This window comes from Podarcis raffonei, chromosome 13, assembly GCF_027172205.1.
Source record: "Podarcis raffonei isolate rPodRaf1 chromosome 13, rPodRaf1.pri, whole genome shotgun sequence".
NCBI lineage: Eukaryota > Metazoa > Chordata > Lepidosauria > Squamata > Lacertidae > Podarcis > Podarcis raffonei.
The window spans coordinates 34,530,750-34,553,623 of record NC_070614.1 but is presented as its reverse complement, the minus strand read 5'-3'; the positions used below and the strand labels follow the sequence as shown (position 1 = coordinate 34,553,623).

At 42.9% G+C, this 22,874-nt stretch overlaps 1 protein-coding gene across 1 annotated transcript; it reads right to left on the bottom strand.

The window, feature by feature from the left end:
• Positions 1-1,346: 1,346 nt before the first annotated feature.
• LOC128398874 (vomeronasal type-2 receptor 26-like) lies at positions 1,347-18,667 on the bottom strand. Its single transcript, XM_053360137.1, has 7 exons — positions 18,447-18,667; positions 15,945-16,236; positions 8,450-9,310; positions 5,916-6,143; positions 4,984-5,110; positions 2,714-3,186; positions 1,347-1,775 (listed from the first exon to the last, which is right to left on the bottom strand). Exons 1-7 carry the CDS (start codon positions 18,665-18,667, stop codon positions 1,347-1,349), a joined length of 2,631 nt encoding a protein of 876 aa, XP_053216112.1.
• Positions 18,668-22,874: the final 4,207 nt, after the last annotated feature.

Genomic DNA, 22,874 nt, shown 5'->3' with positions numbered 1-22,874 from the left:
TGGACCATAAAGAAGGCTGATCGCCGAAGAATTGATGCTTTTGAATTATGGTGCTGGAGGAGACTCTTGAGAGTCCCATGGACTGCAAGAAGATCAAACGTATCCATTCTTAAGGAAATCAGCCCTGAGTGCTCACTGGAAGGACAGATCGTGAAGCTGAGGCTCCAATACTTTGGCCACCTCATGAGAAGAGAAGACTCCCTGGAAAAGACCCTGATGTTGGGAAAGATGGAGGGCACAAGGAGAAGGGGACGACAGAGGATGAGATGGTTGGACAGTGTTCTCGAACTACAAACATGAGTCTGACCAAACTGCGGGAGGCAGTGGAAGACAGGAGTGCCTGGCGTGCTCTGGTCCATGGGGTCACGAAGAGTTGGACACGACTAAATGACTAAACAACAAAATACTTTGATGTTAGCTACCCTGAACCTGGTCCTGGCCGGGGAGGATGGGGTATAAATAAAATTTATTATTATTATTATAGCCATGATGGCTATGCTCTGCCTCTGTGGTTGGAGATGGTAATGCTTCTGCATACCAGTTGCTGTAAATCGCTTGCAGATTTCCCACAGACATCCGCTTGTCCACTTTGCACCCAGGTTGCTGCACCAGAAGGGTCACTAGCTTGATCCAACAGGCTTTATCTTTCATTCTGTTGTTCTGTAGTAGGGAATAGCTGACAGTCAAATCTGGCTCAATGAACTAGAAAGGAAAATAGTCAACTAATATTTCACAAATGGCTTGAAAAGGATGAAGTTCATTCATTGTACAGTCTTTCAGATTCTATTATGCTGAAAGCTTTGAGGCAAGTTTTATAATTGAGAATTAAGACCAGATACAGATTTGCTTATAAGTAAATTTTGGTAAGAATTGCTCCGAGTTTCCAAACTACAAGAGAATAATCTGTGTGTACAATGTACTGTTATTCTTGTACTCCTAAAAACAAATGCCAAAGCATTTTTCCAAATGAATTTTCAGCTAGGGATTTTTGGAGACTAGAAACGAGCTGCTGAACATGTGTGAAAATATTCTTCTCTACATGCAGAGAAAAACACAGATTATAGCAAAGGACAGGTTTATTATTTCTTTAGTTTTTCTTCCTTATTATTATTATTAGCTGTTCCATGTTGTTCAACTCAGGCCTCAGCAAAAGTACATTTTGGGAGAAAGATGCAACCCAGCAACCCAAGGCTGGAGGCTAAGATAGACAGGATCTCCACAGCTAGCATGTATTTTCCCTTGGTGCTCAGGCAACTGTTGAGTTGGTCTTTACCAATATTTTGTGGTACACAAACACATCTCCTGTATTGGGTACAAATTATAGCAAAGGACATTTATTAAATTCTTCAGGCTTTTCTTCTTATTAGTTGTTCCCTGTTGTTCAGTTCAGGCCTCAACACAATAATATAACATTTAGGAAAAAAGATGCAACCCATCAACCCAGCACTGGAGGCTAAGATAGAGAAGATCTCCACAGCCACCATGTATTTTCCCTTGGTGCTCAGGTACGATGGAATAAAGGACAGCCAAACACTGCAAAAGACCAACATGCTAAAAGTGATAAACTTGGCTTCATTGAAACTGTCAGGTAATGTCCGGGCAAGGAAAGCAACGGTGAAACAGATAATTGCCAGAAAACCCATATAGCTAACAACACAGTAAAACATAGTCACAGACCCCTCATTACATTCTAGTATAATTTCTTCTGCCATTGAGTGACTGTCAAAATCTGGAAATGGGGGAGAGGTTGCTAGCCATAGAGTACAGATCCCTGCCTGAACAAAGCAGCAGGAAAAAACAATAGTGTTGGCCAGTCTCTTCCCCACAAAGGTTCTCACCCTAGATCCAGGTTTGGTGGCCATGAAAGCCAAAACCACTGTAATGGTTTTTGCCAATACACAAGAAACAGCCAATGAGAAGATGATGCCAAAAGTGGTTTGTCGGAGGAGACATGTTACCTTCTGAGGTTGGCCTATAAATAGCAATGCACAAAGGAAGCAGAGCAGGAGGGAGATGAGGAGAGTGTAGGTGATGTTCTTGTTGTTTGCAATGACAATAGGAGTGTCATAGTGCTTGTTTAATTGCTGTGTTTAACATATTTTTTGAAAATGGTTTTTATTCTTATAGATAAAGGAAGAGAGTATGGACTGGGTAGGAATCAGTTGCATCCACATAGATTTGAAAATTGCAAGTGTAGTTGTAGCTGAGCAAAGGCCCGATTCCTTCCTTCCTTCCTTCCTTCCTTCCTTCCTTCCTTCCTTCCTTCCTTCCTTCCTTCCTTCCTTCCTTTTTACTTCCGTATTAGCTGCTCCCTCTTGTTCAGCTGAGGCCTGAACACAATAATATAACATTTAGGGGAAAAGATGCATCCCAGCAGTCCAGCACCAGAGGCTAAGATAGAGAAGATCTCCACAGCAACCATGTATTTTCCCTTGGTGCTCAGGTAGGATGGAATAAAGGATAGCCAAACACTGCAAAAGACCAACATGCTGAAACTGATGAACTTGGCTTCATTGAAACTGTCAGGTAATTTCCTGGCCAGGAAAGCGACAATGAAACTAATAATTGCCAGGAAGCCCATATAGCTCAGAACAACGTAAAACATCACCACAGACCCTTCATTGCATTCTAGTATAATTTCTTTAGCCACTGAGTAACTGTCTACATCTGGAAATGGGGGAAAGGTTGCTAGCCACACAATAGAAATCCCTGCCTGAACAAAGGAGCAGCAAAGGACAATGGTGTTGGCCAATCCCTTCCCCACCCATCTCCTCATCCTGGATCCAGGTTTGGTGGCCATGAAAGCCAGAACCACAGTGATGGTTTTTGCCAATACACAAGAAACAGCCACTGAGAAGATGATGCCAAAAGCGGTTTGTCGGAGGAGACATGTCAGCTTCTCTGGTTGGCCCAGGAAGAGCAGTGCACAAAGGAAGCAGAGCAGGAGAGAAATGAGGAGAGTGTAGGTGAGGTTCCTGTTGTTTGCAATGACTATGGGAGTGTCATGGTGCTTCACAAATGTACCCAGCACCAGAGCTGTGATCAGAGAAAAGGAAAGAGAAAAACAGGCTAAACTGATGCCCAAAGGTTCTCCATAAGACAAGAAGCTTCTACTCTTGGGAATGCATGCATCTCGATTCTTGCTTGGATAGTCTTCATCTAAGCATTTATTACATTCAGCTGTATCTGGAAAAAGAAATATGAGGTCTTGATCCCAGTTACATGCCACAAATATCAACAACATGCTGAAATTGTTCCTCTCTCTCAAATCAAATGTCTCCTTTCAGTTCAGAGAATACATATTAGTGCTGGCACTATAGATTGCGGCACAGATTGGTTTAACTTGTTTAGAACGAATGTAGACATAAAGCAGCATTTTTTCTAAAAAGATGTGGTAAACCTGCTGACAGGAAGCCATGTTAAATTTGGCTCACATCCCAGGTTTATGCAGGAACTGGGGTGGCTTGTAAGGTTATAGGCTATTCACCCTCACAGTTGTTGAATGTATAGTCTGGGTGCATGCTGCAGGTAGCAGAAGAGTTGACCAGTTCCCCTTCAATTACAAAAGAACCACAAGCCCTATTTCATTCTTACTGGATAAATGTATCCAGAATACCCAAAGGCCAGTGATCAGAAAAACACACACAAAACATGACAGATTATGTCCAATTCTAAAGCTTCTTTCCAGCCCTTGCAAAAGATTTCATCCAAATTTAAATTGTAAAGAAAAGCAGTCATGAGGTATGCATAGTCTGACATGTTTGTTCCTGTGGATCACAGATCTTCTGTGCACCTTTAGCTCCCTATAGTTATAGTTGTCAATACAAAGATCCCTTTTGAAATTACCGGTATGTGGAAAAGTTAGAAATTATTATCGTTATTATCACTATTCATTTATTCATCGCCTTCTACATACGTGTCTCAAGTAAAACAGTTTAAAACACCACAAAAACAAACAAGTTTAAAAAACCTGAAACAATTCAATACAGAACTGACACCCATGGCATTCAAAAACCTATAGAAACCCATTTATCCAGTTGGGAAAACCTGACAGAACAAAAAAATATATATCAAAAAATCAATTGTTTGCAGAAAATGCAGATAGTACCTGTCAAATCTTGACCATAATGCTATTCCATGTAAGAGGGACAGCCACCATAAAAGCCCTACTTTGAGTTAGTGTGCTACAAGCATCTGACATCTTTGGAACTGCTACAAGGAGTTTTCCCACAGACCCCAGTGCCCTGTTAGGTATGTAAGGAAGAAGGGGTCTTACAAGTAACCTTGGCCTGAGCTACATATGGCATCAGATGCTAGCACCAAAACCATGGTCAGGGCCAGATTTAGGTTTGATGAGGCCCTAAGCTACTGGAGGTGATGGGGCCCTTTATATGTCCAAACCAATGATATTTTAGGGAGCAGGCTAGCAGGTGGGGCCCATTACTTACGTCATAGGAGCCTACACAACACAAAACACAGGTGCTGTATGTAGGTTTTATTTTATTTGTTTTTTATTGTATATTTTGGAAATGTACATCCAGTGGTTTTTTCCTTTAATTTTTTTGGGGGGGGCCAAGAGAGTGGGGGCCTAAGCTATAGCTTGTTTAGCTTATACATAAATCCAGAACTGATCATGGTCCTGTAGTAGGTTGGCAGCCAGCACAAATCATAGAATTGTACACTTGGAAGGAACCAAGATGGCCATCTAGTCCAAACCCCTGCAATGCAGGAATCTTTTGCCTAACATGAGGCTCAAACCCATGACTCTGAGATTAAGAGTCTCATGCTCAAGCAACAGAGTGCTCTCTCTCTCTCTCTCTCTCTCTCTCTCTCTCTCTCTCTCTTTCTCTGTCTGTCTCACGTTATATGTTGTGGGTCATTTACTTTCTCTAGCAACCTAGACATGGCTTAATGCAAGCCTCATTTCTTTTATTTAGCAGTAACTATTGCCTCTGGATCCAATCTCCTTGGTATATCTCTTACCCTTTTGAATTGAAATCTTCCCCTCTGGACATGGGATGCAGTCATAGCAGCAAGATGGCTCCCCCTCCTTCACTTTCTTCCTAAAACCAGGGTGGCAACTCTCAGTACAGACAGAAAGAGGCTGAGTCTAATCAGTAAAAAAAGAACAGAATGAGAATCTTAAAATTCATACACTTGGAATCCAACATTTTATCCACTGAGAAAGGCAGGAACGTCTCAACCAAAGGCTAATTGTGCTAAGGGTAAAATTCTTTCTGGCACTAAAAACCAGCAGCCTCAGTTGAAGACTCTAAACCAAGGAAGAAACAACTTGGAAATCTAGGCCATAAAGTGAGAGTGAGGCCAATAGTGATGCCAATCATACCTTTCAAAAGAACCCCTAGAACTGCAAAACAATTCTCAATATGCAGATTAAAATGTGGATTTAATTAAATATGTATTTTGAGAGAAAATAACAATTAAAACACCCATTTAAATATACAATTTGAAACTTTTTAAAATGGAACAAAAAATGAATCGGTGACATGAAGCACTAATAGAGAGATGCATTAATTCCTAGACCCAGTGTGCCCCATCCGTCCCAGCAGCTTGACTCCATTTCTCTCCCTCCCTTTTCCATTCTGTTCATCTTCACCACCTCTTCTACTGTTTCCATGTAAAGCTTTAGTTGTCTCTTCTACCTGTTTCTGTTTGCTATTGGCTTTTCCCTCTGGTCTTCTGTTGCCTCCACTATCCACACTTATTCTCACACCCTTTCCGGGTCAGCAATTAGGATGGAAATTTTTGGGTCCAGTTTGTTTCATAAGGCAAATACCAGTATTTCCACAGGTCTTTATATTTATTAAACGAACTTAAATCTAGGCATCAGGACAGATGTTCAATGCTCATTCAAAACTGGATGACTTTCTAGATAAATGTCACCTGGAATCTACCTGGTTAAACCAGCCATGCCATGTTATGGCATCTTCATCAATGGTGAACACTTGGCCTGGTGGAGCCCGGGGATCTATTCTCCCAATTTCCACTTTGTGAAGGGATTGGTTGGGGAAAATAATGCAGTTGATGACATCCAAGCCAGATATTATCTCTCCGTTCTGGTTAAAGGAAACTGTGTCTCCTGCAGTGTTGTTAAATGACACACCTCGCAGAAAGTGGTGAAGCTAAATTGAAAACAAAAGGCAAAAATATAGAAAATAGTGCATAAGCATTTACAATCTATCAACCCCCCCCCCCAGTTTTCAAATTTTATTTATACTTTTCAATTATACATTTCACTGGTTTTATACATTTCACTAATTTTACAATCATTTTAACATTTCAAAACTTGACTTTTCCCCCCCCTTTCTGCGGTTCCTTAAATTTATTTTTTAATACCCTCTGCATATCCAAATTAACTTACTTTGCTCATTTATTCATCTACTATATATATATATATATATATATATATATATATATATGCTTATAAAACTGCAGGTTATTACAATAATCCTGCCAGTGTTCTTATCTGTTTACAATTTGTCTGTAAATATTCAATAAGCTATTTGCATTCTTTTATAAAAAGTTTGTTATCTTTATTTCTTATTCTTCTGGTAGGTTTCTCGATTTCTGTGTATTCCATAAGTTTTTGTATCAATTCTTCCTTTGCTGGGACTTCTGCTTCTTTCCATTTTGGAGCAAGTAACATTCTTGCTGCTGTAGTAGCATACACAAATAAGTTTCTTTTCTTTTTCTTTTCTTTATTAGATACAGTATTTACAGTACATATACATATACATATAAAATATACAAAGAAAAAGAAAATAAAACATAAGAAAATGAAAAAAGTAAAAGTAAATCTCATAAACAAACATTTTTGAATATACTTCATCGTAGGGAGTATGAGCCACCCACACAAATAGGTTTCTATACATTTTAGGTAGTTCTGTTTCTATAATTCCCAAAAGAAAAGCTTCTGGGTTTTTTAAACAAAGGTTATTTTAAACATTTTTTTCATTCCATTATATATCATTTCCCAGTAAGCTTTAACCTTACCACAAGACCACCACTTATGATAAAAAGAACCGCCTTTCTCTTTCCATTTCCAACACTTACTGGATTTAGATTTATACATTTTTACCAATTTACTCGGTGTTAGATACCATCAATAGAGTGACGTGGGTGGCGCTGTGGTCTAAACCATAGAGCCTAGGGCTTGCTGATCAGAAGGTCAGCGGTTTGAGGCCCCGTGACAGGGTGAGCTGCCGTTGCTTGGTCCCTGCTCTTGCCAACCTAGCATTTCGAAAGCACGTCAAAGTGCAAGTAGATGTATAAGTACCGCTCCAGCGGGAAGGTAAATGGTGTTTCCGTGCGCTGCTCTGGTTCGCCAGAAGCCGCTTAGTCATGCTGGCCACATGACCCGGAAGTTGTCTGTGGACAAACGCCGGCTCCCTCGGCCAATAAAGCGAGATTAGACTGGACTTAATGGTCAGGGGTCCCTTTACCTTTAGATACCATCAATATACACTGGTACATTGGGTTACATATGCTACAGGTTACATACGCTTCAGGTTACAGACTCTGCTAACCCAGAAATAGTACCTCGGGTTAAGAACTTTGCTTCAGGATGTGAACGGAAATTGTGCTCCGGCGGCGCAGCGGCAGCGGGAGGCCCCATTAGCTAAAGTAGTGCTTCAGGTTAAGAACAGTTTCATGTTAAGAACAGACCTCTGGAACAAATTAAGTACTTAACCCGAGGTACCACTGTATCATTTTCATATAATTTCCCCTTAAACCATAACATGCTGTAAATTTTATATTTACAAACTAAAGCCTAATGGGGAAGGGGAGACAATGAATGAGTTAATATATTAGTGGGTGTATATTTTTGAGTGAGACAGGGAAAGAGAATCAATTGGTGTAGAAAAATGTGTGAATAAATGTCCGCATGCATATCTATATGGTCAGTGCATGTGTATATGTGAATGTGTGTTTGTGCGGTGGTGCAGTCCACTACTAGCTCCAGCCATGCCCACCATCATTTTTGCCCTAGCTACTGCTGGAATGAAATTCTAGGATATTTAGCCATGAGGAAATGAAGTCTTCAAAGAGAAAAAAAGATTTGCCATCCCCATTCTAATGCTACCAGTAGAATAATGCTGTGGGCAATTTCAAATAATTTCAATTTCAAATAATAAAATGGAAGGGATATGTACTCATCCTTTGATGTACTCATCAAAAATATTTCATGAAATATTACTACATACATCAGCAATACTATCATTACATGCTGCAACAGAATGATATGATTATCCCTCTGTAAATAATTTGTACATTGATTTCACAGACCTCAAAGAGGACATCAGAATGCCTGACTGAATAGAGCTAATCTCTACTTTCTAGGTGCCTGGAAAAGAAGGAAGAGGAAAATGTCCGTAGAGGAAGACTTGGAAAGAATGTAACACCCACTTGAGGTGGTTTACTCCTTTACCTGCCAAAATTGTTGCTTCCAAAGTTTTTGCCTTCCTCTATTCACCATTTGTGAATGTTTGAGTCTTGCTAAGGACATGGCATGTAAAGCATGGGCCAAGGCAAAGACAACATTGTAGATGCTGTAGCTTTGACCTTGCACTGTCATTTCAAAGAGAGATTCATAAAGGTTCTCTACCTTCTCCATTCCAGTGCAGATATCCCCCACCACTTCGTCCAGAACGCGATGGGGAAATACACAGCCAAAGGCATGTTGCCAGAAATCCCAGATGAAATCATCATCTTCTGCATTGAAAGGGTTTCTGCCCTCAACGTATTTATGAAATCCTGGTAGATAATTGGAATGAATTCTGAAGGCTATAGCACCATTGAATATAGTTGCATCCCAATCCCGCTGAAAGGTCAATGAAATGAACTCCATTTGAGCTGTGGTTATCCACACTTTACTTTTTACATTATTTGACATTTGCTCTAATTTTGATAGATATGGAAGCCATCTAAAAAATACAAAGGAATAAGCTTCTCCATAGACTACCACTACATTGGCATTGCTGCTCATCACTTTATCATGTATGTTTGCCCCCTGTTCCATCATGGCAAGACCATCAATGAGAAAACTGTGTTTGGGGACTCTTTCTATAAAGGCAAAACAGATGCCACTCTGGGAGAAGAGTGGGAGCACATTTTGTACAAAACTTTCTCCATTGTCATTATCCATCACAGTGATCCCAATCCATGTCCACCTGAAATACAGAAGTAAAGAGAGAATTCCTGCAAACTGGTGGCCTTCCTGGGGTGCCATCTGATAGAAAGGAATCCGTGGGGTTTTATCATTCATCACTGGAGCGGGGCCATATATGAGCTAAAGAGAAATGGGTAGGAAAGATAATTATAACCGTAAGTGGTTCTATGCAGCGGGATTTGTGGTGTGGGACAGGTTGGGCACAAGCAGTTAGTGCCAGCCCCAACTGTTGGGATACTGCCAGGGAGATAAAGTCCATCTGAGCCCCCAAGCTCGGTGCCGGATGATCCATCGACCTCCCGTAGTCACGCAGTATCTAGCAATTTAGCGACACTAAGCCTCAGGCTTAGTGCACACTCTGACAGCAGAATTCACACAGCAAAAAGTTGCACAAGCATGAGAGCAGAACATGCTTATTTACAGTTTATTAGGCGTTGGTCAGAACAAAGAAGGCATGACCGTCTGCTCCGACTGCTCAGGCAAAACAGCAGAAAACGAAAGGAACTTACAACATAAACATCCTGTGAGACAGGAACTTACGCAGGCTGTTATACAAACATCCTGCTCCCTTTTAAGGTGGAACGGAAATATCCTAACATCCTCCCCCTTTCCGTGTAACCTGTAGTACCTGTGGTTCAACCCAATTGCAACCTTTGTGCGTAAACCTTCAGTTGTTCTCGGTTAACAACCTTAGACAACAGATCAGCAGGAATTTCATTTCCTGGCATGTAGGACACCTGCATGAGTCCTTTCTGAATACACTCTCTTGCACGATGTAGCTTAATCTGCAAGTACTTGGTCCTTTGCTTGCAACTCTCCGAGTTCAGCAAAGCCAAACAAGATCTATTGTCTTGATACACTTGTATAGGACATTTCACAGAAACCCCAATGTCCTTAAACAGTTGCATCAACCATTCACAATCCATGAGTGAAAATGACAGAGCATTGAGTTCTGCTTCACAGGAACTTAGGCTAACTGTCGCCTGCTTTTTGCACAACCAGTCAAACAGGCAGTGGTTGTACATGTAGCATACTCCAGAAGTGCTTGTACCATCCGTGGTGTCACTTCCAAAACTTGCATCTGCAAAGATTTCAAGACCTCCAGTCTTCTGACTGGTGAACCTCAGCCTGTAGTGCATAGTCCCTTTCAAATACCGGGCTATGCGCTTCAGAGCTTTCCAATCCTGAACAGTAGGATTGTTTGCATGTCTGCTAAGCAGGTTAGTGCTTACAGCAATGTCAGGTCTTGAACATCTAGCAATGAAATTCAACTTGCCTAGAATGCATCTGTACAGCGTTGTGTCAGAAAACGCTTCAGCAGTACTATCTACCTGGTAACCTGTCACCATCGGTGTGTCTGCTGGGTTTGCATCAACCAAATTCAACCTGGTTAATACATCAGCAATTTTCTGTGTTTGGTGTACCAGAAAATTACCTGCTTGGTCCCTCTCCACCTGCAGAGAAAGATAGTTGGATACCTCACCAAGATCCTTCATGTCAAAGTGCTCCTTCAGCTGAGCTAGGGTGCTTTGGTAAAAAGCCTGATTCTTCCAAAACATCAGAAGATCATCAACAAAACATAAACAATACAGTTTGTTTTGCCCCTCCTCCTTGACAAACACACATGGATCAGCTTTGCCCTGGTGAAAACCTAGAGAAAGCAATGTTTCAGTGAGTTTTGTGTTCCAACACCTGGCACTCTGCTTGAGACCATATAAGGATTTCCGCAGTTTACAGACCATTCCCTTCTGTATCTGCATCCCGTCAGGTGGAAGCATGTACAGCTCCTCGTTCAAAATTCCGTACAAAAAAGCTGTATTTATGTCATGATGGGAAACATGCAGTTTCTCCTCCGCAGCGATCTTGAGCATCAGCCGAATGCTCTCATATTTGACCGTGGGCGAGTAGGTCTCGTGGTAATCCTGCCCTGGTACCTGTGAAAAACCTCTGGCAACCAATCTGGCTTTGTGTCTGACAACCTTGCCATTCTGGTCTGTCTTGGCCTTGAAGACCCATTTGCTGCCAACCAGTCTCATCCCTGGGACTACCGGTACCAGTTCCCAAGTCTGGTTCCTGTTCAAGGAATCAACTTCAGCCTTCATGGCATTAAGCCAAGGCTCAGCATCTTTAGAGGTTAACTCCTGGACCTCTTTGAAGCTTGAAGGTTCCCACACCTTCTCTGAGCTACTAAGAACAGCAGTTGCCATCTTAGCAAACTCATCAGCAAATCTCTTTGGAGGTTTGCCTTTGGTCGCCCTTTCAGACCTGCGAACCAGACGCAAGTCTTCTGGACTCATCTCCTCCTTCTTAGGAGAAAAGTGACCAATGGTGAACAGTGGTTCTTCCAGTTCATTGTCAGACTCATCAGATGGTCTGACTGAGGCCTTTGCGCTCTTGTAGTCTGCTGTGTCATCACTGTCACTGACAGCAGCAGCAGCGCCGCCCACTGAACTGGAATCCGAACTCTGATCATCATCATCATCATCATCATCATCATCATCCTCAGTTTCCTCAGCTTTCTCAGCATGATCTGCTTTCTTCACATCACCTTCATCCTCCTCTGGGTAACTCTGGAAAATTCCCACATTTTCCCCCCACTTAGGATTGTACTCAACACTCCTCGTGAACTTTATGGATTTAGAGTTAGTCATCCATACCCTGTATGCACCTTTTTCGTACCCCATGAACAAACCATGTGCCCCACGCTTCCCAAGCTTGTTGCTTTGTGGGGTGTGTACCCACATGTCAGAACCAAAGATTCTCAAGTGCTTGGTGTTAGGTTTCTTACCAAACATCTTCTCATAGGGAGTGCAGCCTATAGGTGATGACAGTCTGCGATTAAAAGTGTAAACAAAATTCGAGAGAGCCTCCCCCCAAAACTTCTCAGGGAGATTGGCATCATGCAACAAGGTTTTTATCCCTTGCAGCAACGTTTGATTTGCTCTCTCCGCAAGCCCATTCATCCATGGCGATCTAGGCGTTGACAAGTCATGCTGGATTCCCTTCTCAGTCAGGAAAGCTTCAAACTGCTGAGAAGTGAACTCCCCGCCCCGATCAGTAAACAGACAACCAATACGTTTACCGTGAGCATTCTCCAACCAAGCACAGAATGCCTTGAACTTAGGAAATGCTTGCGATTTCTGCTCGAGCATAAACACATGAATGTACCTGGAAAAAGAATCAATTAGAACCATGAAGTACCTTGCTCTACCCAAAGAGGGTGCTAGAGGACCTACCAGGTCTGCGTGAACTAGCTGGTAGGGTTTGGAAGCCTGCCTGCTAGACTCCTTGCCTTTTGGAGCAACCTTCACCTTGTTCTCTGCACAAGATACACATTTCATGTGAAACTTACAAGGTTTGATGTCCAAACCTTCAACCAACTCAGGCATCTTGGCTAGCGCTTGCCAAGAGAGGTGACAAAATCTTAGATGTGCATCATGAATGCATCCTGCATGAAGAACCTTGTTAGTTTGTGCAACACAACAAGTATCAGCATTAGACATAGCAACACCATTGTCATCATAAGTTAGACAGAATAAACCATCCATCAACTTTGCATGCAAAATGTCCTCTTTGCCTTTTCTGATGACACAGACAGTCCTCTTGAAGGAAACCTCAAAACCACGCCCATTCAGCTGTGGTACACTAAGCAAATTGTCCGCAGCTCCTGGAACAAAAAGTACACCTTTGATGGTAGTATTCAGACTTGCAAGTTTCACAGTCCCAACTCCTGCAGCTTGCAAAGTCCTTCCATCAGCCAGCTGGACCTCTCCATCTTGAGGTGTGAAGGATATGAACAGATGGCGGTCTTTGGTGAGATGGCGCGTGCAAGCTGAGTCGACTATAAACCTGGCCTTCCCCTTCGAAGCAGATTTGCTGGCAAACAAAACCTTGTTTTCCACCAGCGTGGGCTTTTGCAGCTTGCCTTTAGCCTTTGGTGAAGCTGTGCCAGCAAACATAGCCTTGTTTTCCACTGGTGAGGGCTTTTGCAACTTGCCCCCCTGCTCCTGGCCATCAGACGTGCCTTTAGCCTTTGGTGAAGCTGTGCCAGTGAACAAAGCTTTGTTTTTCCCTGGCCTTCCACTCCCCTTCTGCTTCGGGCCATCTGCAGGCTTTTTCCTTTGTTTATTTCCAGTCTTTCGACAAAACTTCTGAGTATGACCTTGGTTCCCACAGTTCCAGCACTTCACAGCTGCCAACGCTTTGGCTCCCCCTGGAGGCTGGAATGCTGTCCCACATTGCTCCCCCTGAAGCGCACAAGCCGATTCAGCTGCATTTCTCCTGTCGTATTCATTTTGCAAAGTCGCCAAGACCTTTGTAGCAGTGAGGTCTTGCGCAGGGAGGGTCGCCAGCTGACTTGACACGGCATGATAGCTTTCATCCAGGGAGTCCAGGATGAGAATTGCAAACAGTGACTCAGGCATATTGAAACCTCTCTGAGTCAATTCCTGTCGGAGATGCTGCAAATGTAAAACGTGGGCTCTAAGGTCTTTCCCTGGCTCCAAACGCTTCCTGTGCAGCTTTCTGAAATAAAGCAACACAGACCCAGCCTCTTGTCGGAGATGACAGGCTCTAAGCCCGTCCCACATCGCACGGGCACTGGCCTTGCCAGCCAGGGTGATTAACTCTTCAGGAGCTACTGAGAGCAAAATTATCCCCATGGCTCTCGAGTCCTGTGCCTTCCATTCATCTGTCACAGGGGCTGGGGGGGTCCTCAGAAATAGTATTCCACACACCAAGCCTTCTCATCTGGCCCTCACAGTACCTTGCCCAGGTCTGATAGTTGTGGCCATTTAGCTTTAGTGGACACGGAGCAGCTTCAGAGGATTGTAAAAGATCCATCTCAGCTATTTGCTTCAGCCGTGAGCCTTTAAAGACTTCTTATCTCGGCAGCTCATAAATCACGATGCCTCTGGCTCGGCTCCCAGGCCAATTAGTCTTTGCCGGACATCAAAGACTTCTTCCGCGGCAAACAGAAAAGCCTCTGCTTTCACTTTTCCAGCACATACCTTTCAGCAGTCTGTCGCTGTCTTACTCTCCTGCAAGTGCCGTGAATCTGGGCCCGAAACCTTTTGTTGGGATACTGCCAGGGAGATAAAGTCCATCTGAGCCCCCAAGCTCGGTGCCGGACGATCCATCGACCTCCCGTAGTCACGCAGTATCTAGCAATTTAGCGACACTAAGCCTCAGGCTTAGTGCACACTCTGACAGCAGAATTCACACAGCAAAAAGTTGCACAAGCATGAGAGCAGAACATGCTTATTTACAGTTTATTAGGCGTTGGTCAGAACAAAGAAGGCATGACCGTCTGCTCCGACTGCTCAGGCAAAACAGCAGAAAACGAAAGGAACTTACAACATAAACATCCTGTGAGACAGGAACTTACGCAGGCTGTTATACAAACATCCTGCTCCCTTTTAAGGTGGAACGGAAATATCAACCTAGGGAATTGTGGTTGTCCTAACAGCCAGCCCTAGAATCTAAGGCTGCTGTTGCTGAATGCCATGCTAGTTCTGAGTAAGGCCTCTCTCATCAGTGATTTGATTATTGAGGATCTGCCCTATATCTTCATCTGTTGAAGACAGTTGCAAAGAATTCATTCAGTTTCTCTACAATTTCCTTATCCTACTTTAGCACACCTTTGACTCTCTAGTCATCCAAGCATCTGCCTGCTTCCCAAGATAGTCTCCTGCTACTAATATATTAAAATAATTTATTATTGTTGGTCTTAAATGTAACAACAGGCTCTGGTGCATTGAATGGACAAGACCAATAGTGGGTCCAACAGTTGAGAAGGTGGTTTCCTCACATGGTGTAGAGGGAAGTGAGAGGCAGATGTAACCCATCAACCTGGGGAGGTAGCCCATCTAGGAGAAGGAAAACTCTGGTGCTCAACCTCCACTGCCTTGCTGGACATCTTCAGGATAAGGTTCTCTCCTCAAACAGGTAGAACTTATCCATATTTAACTTTTGCCCCACACTTTCTAGGCATAGGTCCACACTTTCCCGGTCTGTGTCCAAGCACTCCCCCCCCCGCCCACTTGCTCAAGAAAAACTCAATATTTACAGCTGAATCAGAGCCAACAGCAAAGTGCGTTTTCCATGGATTCCCAGTTTCTTTGAGTAAAGAGCAGGTTTTCATGGGGAAACAAGCTCTCAGACACAGACCTAGAAAGCCCAGACCTGTGCATAGAAATATGGAACAACGATAAGTGTAGATGAGCCCTTAATTATGTTTTGAACTATTTTGGTGTTACTTCGGTGAAAATTAACCTCCACTTTATGAATGGGTCTGCTTCCCAGTCTTCAAAATGGTCAGTCCATGGTTGGCACGAACAATTGGCTCACATGATACCCCATTCATTATTATTGGATGTCAGCAATATAGACAAAGAATTAAGAACTTGGCACATTGGAAACAATGAATAAGATGTCCATTTGAACATGGCCTGCAATAATGAAAGACATGCTTTCTGTTTCCAGATCTTTGACTACCCATGTAAATGTAGTACTGATTTACAGTTAAACTTTATGAATGTCATGTGGTTTTTCTCATTTGCAAATGAACTATGAATATATTTTTTCTTAGTCTCAGTGTGCTTTGCAAAAGAAGCAAAGAAAGATAATGGTTGATCTGATTACTCCCAATGTATGTATTTCTGTCTCTAAACTATAAAATACAATCTGCAAGAAAGAATGAAAATAGTATGAATTTTTAATATTCCCCACAGAAAACCAGGCACAGATGTCCTACCTGTGGAATCTTATAAATATCCAAGATAGTTGCCACATGAAGGGAGATTTGTGCATCCAGACCACCGATGACAGCTGTCAGATTATTTTGGATGCTACATATATAGTTGGGTAAAAATTTCTCCAGTGTGAATAAAAGTAGCATTGTGGCATGATATGTTTTCCTTGCATCAGCATAGCTGTCATAGATGTTGAAGCCCAAGGTGATATTTGGTAATAGCTGAGGGTTTTCATTGATTTCCTTTACTGCAAATGTCAAGGCTAGGATGAGCTGGTAACTCTTGGGCACCACTCTAGAATAAGAATAGTGTACTTTATCAGAAGAGTGTTCTACACCTGTTGCACAACCCAAAAGGTAATTCCAAAGCAATCCCTTTGAATCCATTGGTGCTCAATCCCATAAGCATTGGTATAACATTTTAAGATTGAGATTCTGTGCAGAATTACCTTTAAGCAAACCCAAAGAACACTATGGGATTTACTTTACTTTCTGCATCTGTATCTAATTATTATTAAAATATTTTGAAGGCAGTCTTTAGTTTAAGGTGGCCTATGCAAAGATAATGGAAACAAGAAGCACCAACCATGAAACACATCAAACATTTTGTGAAGATGCTTTCACTGAAAATAAGCTGGAGAACAAAATGAAAATCAAAAAGAAATAATCTTTTTAATATCATGCGTTAGGAACACAAGAAAGTGATGGTGGTGGTGACGACATTTGTAAACTGAAGGATTATTGCTTTGTATATCAGGTGACATAAATAAAATAGGTTACATCTGAATAATGGAAATCATAAATCTCCTCTGATATGAGGAGAATGATGTTTCCAAAAAGTCAAAATTCAGGTTACATGACTTTTACAGAGAAAGGGCTGCCAGAATTATGAATTTGGATCCATGAAAATTCTTTGGCTGATGGTAGCACTGAGGTGTAGTTCATTTCCCCAAATTGCCAATGAGCACTACCCTTAAAAAATCAGTTGTGGATTTTGGGGAAGGCTAAACTGAGCACACATACCCTCCAACCTTTTCCAGCAGAAAATCAGGATGCATGTTAGCTGGCTCGTTGGCTGGCTCACGCAGGAGAAGGCACCAAAAGATGTGTGAATCAGCTGGCTGCCTCTCCTGTCACAGCCCCTACCTGGAAGCTGCTTGCTCTCTTCCCTCCTCATTCTTTTCCTCCTCCTGCGCATCACACCGCCATGACAGCAGCAATGGCTTGGCCAGTGGCGGAGAGGGGCAAGCAAGAGCATGCCATGTGTCTGCTGCCTCTGCTCCTGCAGGGAACTGCCTCTCCTACACACAAAAGTTCCATTTCATGAAGGTCCCTCTGCTAAGTGCAAGTGCAAGTGGCAAGCGCCGGCTCATCTTTCTCCCATTATTGGTGGAGGGAAAACAGGATATTCTCTGATGAAATCAGAATTTGGGATTGCTTCTGTAATTCACTGAATGTCTCAGAAAATAGGGATACTTGACTGGCATGGAGTATATCCTTTGTTTCCAGATATTTGCGGATTCTACCCCAGCAACTTCAGTTTAAAGAGACTCTTAGTGAGCAGGACAAGGAAAGGTCTCACTGAACTATTGCAGATATTAATATTGGATACATAAAAACTGAATCCTTTTCAAATAAAAATTGTCCAGAGCCATAAATATGATTTAAAGCTTTACTAACCAGGACTTCCTCAAAATGGGTGCTAAACAGTCAATGATACATCCAGAAAGTTGAATAAAGCATATGCTTTATACGGGATACAAAAGATGCAACTAGAACAGTAAATCTCTTTGCTGGAACAAAGGTACATACAGATGAGATATATCTATAATATATATGTTGCAATATGGCATTACTCATTAGCCCACTCCTATAATTTTTGTGTTTTCAAAGCTGATTTACTAAGGAACTCGTTTTACTGGTTTACTGTAATCATCTCATTATTATGTACTCTAAAATAATATGTTTAGTGTTCCATTTTTGTTAGTCTTGTCATGTTTTATTATTTATGTATGTACAATTTGTTAACAACAAAATAAATGTGGCAGATGAAGGTGATTGACTACATGGGCCTGGCAGAGATGACGAGCAGAATCCGAAATCAGGGAAGAGAAGTAGCGGAAGAAGAATGGAAAAAATTTAAGGACTATTTAAAAAAATATTACAAAATTAATGAAAGTTAAAATGATGTTGGATTAGAAAATAAATGGTTACTATTAGTAATGGATAAGATAAGGAGAATAAGTAAGATCAAACTAAATTAAAATAAGGGAAGATTTGCTGAATAAATGATTAGAAATTGGAATACAGAAAAGGGAGGCATGAGGAAGTCGGGGAAGTAAGGTATAAGAAAATAAGATCTGAAATTGTACTTGTTTTTGTTTGTTTGTTTGTTGTGTTTATTGTATTGTATTGTTATGTTTTTGTTGTTATAAAAAAAATCCTTTAATAAAAAAAATTATAAAAAAACAACAACAAAATAAATGAAATAGATCAAGTTCTTACGCAAACTCTTCAGGCAATGCTGGTGGGGGTTCTTCAGTGAATAGTGCTGAACTGGAAGTGAAACCACCATAAGAAGCAATGTGTCCAATGATGAAATTTCCTGACTGATGATACATGTGAAGTGGACGGTGTAGGTACCAATCCCTGCATTTAACAATGTGAGCCATCAATGCCATGTGAGGAAACAGCACCAGCAGCAGGGCCACTAAAACAACCGTCATAAGTAAAAGGGCAGATTTTAAATCTACACACAGATTCTCCCAGTTCCCCTCTCTTGCTCTAAACAGTGCTGGGTTTCTTTATAACATCCTTCACAGCCTCTACTATTAGTTTTGCTTGTGGCTACTGAAATTCCACAAGAGGTTGGACAATCCAGTATAATTAACTGGTTTTGATAATTATAGACGAAGGTAATCACCTGTTCAAATCTGGGTATTTCTTGTGGAAATTGGTGAAGAAACATGTTTGCAACATCTGGAATGACATGTTCTTTCCCACAGATATAGAGATCCATGGGGGGGGCACACCAGGCATTGCTGTATTCTACAACTACAGACAAAATTAACATGTTTGATAATAAGGCTGGTCATCTCACCATTTGTTCTTGACAATGGTAATCTGTAGAATGAAAAGTTGCCCTAGGCTGCTCAAATCACAATCCATATACATGTACAGGTTTTCGCTTTCGTCATAGCAACCACCACAACTTTGGAAGATATGGCATTGGGCTGGATTCTTAGTCACAGGGCTACCCTGTCAGAGGGGTCCAGGAGCAGTGGCTCTGGGAGTCCACTGGGGGACCGATGGGCCGGTACACCTCTCCCAGTGGTGGCCTGTGTGGGGTTGTGGCATCCAATCTGTGTTTTTATTTTATTTATTTATTTATTTACGGCTATTAGCCCATAAAATATGTACAAACATAAAAACACAGAGACATAAAAACCGATATATCCGACAACAGAAGGTGAACACCACGATGCAAGGGTGGGTCATTGAGCAGAGCCAAATGACAGCTTGGGGCCAGGAGAGCTCCAGGGGACGGATCACAGGAAAAGGAAAACTGAAGACGAAATCCGACATGCACTCTCATCATAACAGTCCAATTAGTTTTGCTGTTGTTGTTGTTTCAATCTGTGTTGGAGGTGACTCCCCAATGCAAGTTTGACCCCACCAGGTTCCTATCAAGTAACAAGGGAGCTACCTGATGCTGGATACATGCTCAATGCCTTAGTCAATATAAGAGACCCACAGCAAAAAAAAAAAAAAAAGCACCATAGGAATAATTACAGATGAAATTAGCATGTTTGATAATAAGGCTCAACAAAATGTCCTTGACAATCAGTAGAATGAAAAGTTGCCATAGACTGCTCAAATCACAATCCATGCACCCTACAAGGAAATGGTTCTTTCAGTCCCACTTGTTATCAGTATAAATTCAGATAGCTGTGTTTCTTTAATTTTTATACTCAGGGTATATTGTACTTCCTGCCACAATCAGAATTCCTCAATGCGACCCATTTTTGCTCCTGCCCATTTCCTTAAAAGCTTTTAAAACCTCTATTAATAATAATAAATAATAATAATAATAAAATTTTATTTATATGCTGCCCTCCCCAGCCAAAGCCGAGCTCAGAGTGGCTAACAACAGTAAAATAATACAGCAATCTAAAATCAATTCATTATAAAATCAGTTCATATCAAATTGATGGCAACCACTGGGCTAGAGTTTTGTGAAGAATTACCAAAGGAGGGGATCAGGCTGTGCCTTGGCCAAAGGCCTGGTGGAACAGCTCTGTCTTGCAGGCCCTGTGGAAAGATGTCAAGTCCTGCAGGGCCCTAGTCTCTTGTGACAGAGCGTTCCATAGATCGGAGCCACAGCCAAAAAAGCCCTGGCTCTAGTTGAGGCCAGCCTAACTTCTCTGTGGCCTGGGACCTTCAAGATGTTTTTATTTGAAGACCGTGAGTTCCTCTGTGGGACATACCAGGAGAGGCGGTCCCGTAGGTACGAGGGTCCTAGGCTGTATAGGGCTTTAAAGGTTAAAACCAGCACCTTAAACCTGATCCTGTACTCCACCGGGAGCCAGTGCAGCTGGTATAGCACTGGGTGAATATGATCCCGCAGTGAGGACCCTGTAAAGAGTCTCGCCGCGGCATTCTGCACCCGCTGGAGTTTCTGGGTCAGTCTCAAGGGCAGCCCCAAGTAGAGCGAGTTACAATAATCCAGTCTGGATGTGACCATTGCGTGGATCACAGTGGCTAGGTCAGGGCGAGAGAGGTAAGGAGCCAACTGCTTAGCTTAGCGGAGATGAAAAAATGCCGCCTTTGTTGTAGCTGCAATCTGTGCCTCCATGGAAAAGGAGGTGTCGAAGATTACACCCAAACTCTTAACGGATGGTGCTGGCACTAATTGTGCCCCTGCAAGAGTTGCCCCCCCATCCCATATCGTCCCGACCCAGCCAAAGGACCTCTGTCTTCGAAGGATTTAACTTCAACCAGCTCCCACGTAACCATCCAGCCACAGCTTCCAAACATCTGATCAGTGTGTCTGGGGCTGAGTCAGGATGGCCATCCATCAACAGATAGAGTTGGGTGTCATCAGCATACTGATGGCAGCCCTATCCAAAACTCCGGACAAGCTGGGCGAGGGGGCACATAGATATTGAAAAGCATTGGGGAGAGTATCGCACCCTGCGGCACTCCACACACCAAGGAGTGGTGCGACGACAGTTACCCCCCAAGCGCCACCCTCTGTTCCCGACCAGAGGGAAATGAGTGCAGCCATTGAAGGACTGTGCCCTGGATCCCCACATCAGCAAGGCGGTGGTCCAGGAGTTTGTGATCGACCATGTCAAAGGCTGCTGACAGGTCTAAAAGAATCAGCAGCCCCGACCCGCCTCGATCCAGCTGCCTACGGAGATCATCTGTTAGGACGACCAGAGCCGTCTCGGTCCCATGACCAGAGCGGAAGCCAGATTGAAATGGATGCAGAGCCGATGTTTCATCCAGAAACCCACCAGCTGTTCAGCAACTGCTCTTTCAATCACCTTACCCAGGAACGGAAGATTCGATACCGGGCGGTAATTGGATAGATCTAAAGGATCTAATGATGTTTTCTTTAAGAGCGGGTGCACCACTGCCTTCTTCAATTCTCCTGGGAATGTCCCGGTGCCAAGGGACAAATTGATGATATCCCCTAGGGGGGCACGCACCTTGTCTGGACACGCTCTAATCAGCCAGGACGGGCACGGGTCAAGAGGACAGGTGGTGGGCTTTCCAGCTCGGAGGAGTCTGTCCACATTGGCTGGGGATATCCGGTCAAAGTGGTCCAATACTGGACCTGAGGACAGTAGAGGGGCCTCCAGTTCTGGTATTGTATCCAAATTGGCAGGGAAGTCACGGCGGAGCAACAGGACCTTCTCCGCAAAAAAGCTCGCAAATGCCTCACAGCTGTGTGTTAAATTGTTATTTAAATTTGGCTGTCCCTCCAGGGACGTTAAAGACCTAATTATACTAAATAATTGCGCCGGGCGAGAGCTAGCTGATGCAATGGAGGCTGAAAAGTAAGACTTCTTAGTGGCCTTCACTGCCATTTCGTAGGTTTTCATAAAGACCCTATAAGATGTTCTTGAAGCTCTGTCACAGGCACCCTGTCATACTCGCTCTAGCAGTCTGAGGTCTCGCTTCATTTTTTGGAGCTTTTTGGTAAACCAGGGTGCCCAGTTTCTGTGGGGTCACAGAGGGCGCTTAGGTGCGATCTCATCGATGGCCGCCAGGAGCCGGATATTCCAGCCCTCAACAAGCTCAGTCAATGAGTCGCCAGGGGGGGAAGGTCCCGCAAGGCTTGACGGAATCTATCAGGGTCCATCAGCCTCTGCAGCCAAATCAGATTGCCACCTAAGCAGGGTGGGGGTGGAAAGTCAATCCTGGCTTTCAGAGCGTAGTGATCAGACCATGGCACCTTCATTGAAGGAGACATGATCACATCTATACCTGCGCCAAAGATCAAATCCAGCGTGTGGCCTGCTTGATGTGTGGGGCCCGAAACAAACTGGGAGAGCCATATTAAATGGATATTTTGTACATAAGGGAATATTTACCTTGGGTTGGCCACTGTGAAAACAAAATGGTGCACTAAATGGACCTTTCCCCTGATTCAGCAAGGCCCTTAACTTTAAGTACTTAATTTTCTTATACTTACTTTCTGCATTGATAATGTCATCATGCAGTGAAGTCACTAGGCAACACTGGACTTAATTTCTGCTGATGTTCTAGTCCAGGCTTCCTCAATCTCAGCCTTCCAGGTGTTTTGGGACTACAACTCCCATGATCCCTAGCTAGCAGGACCAGTGATCAGGGATGATGGGAATTGTAGTCTCAAAACATCTGGAGGGCCAAGGTTGAGGAAGCCTGTTCTAGTCTTACCTACGA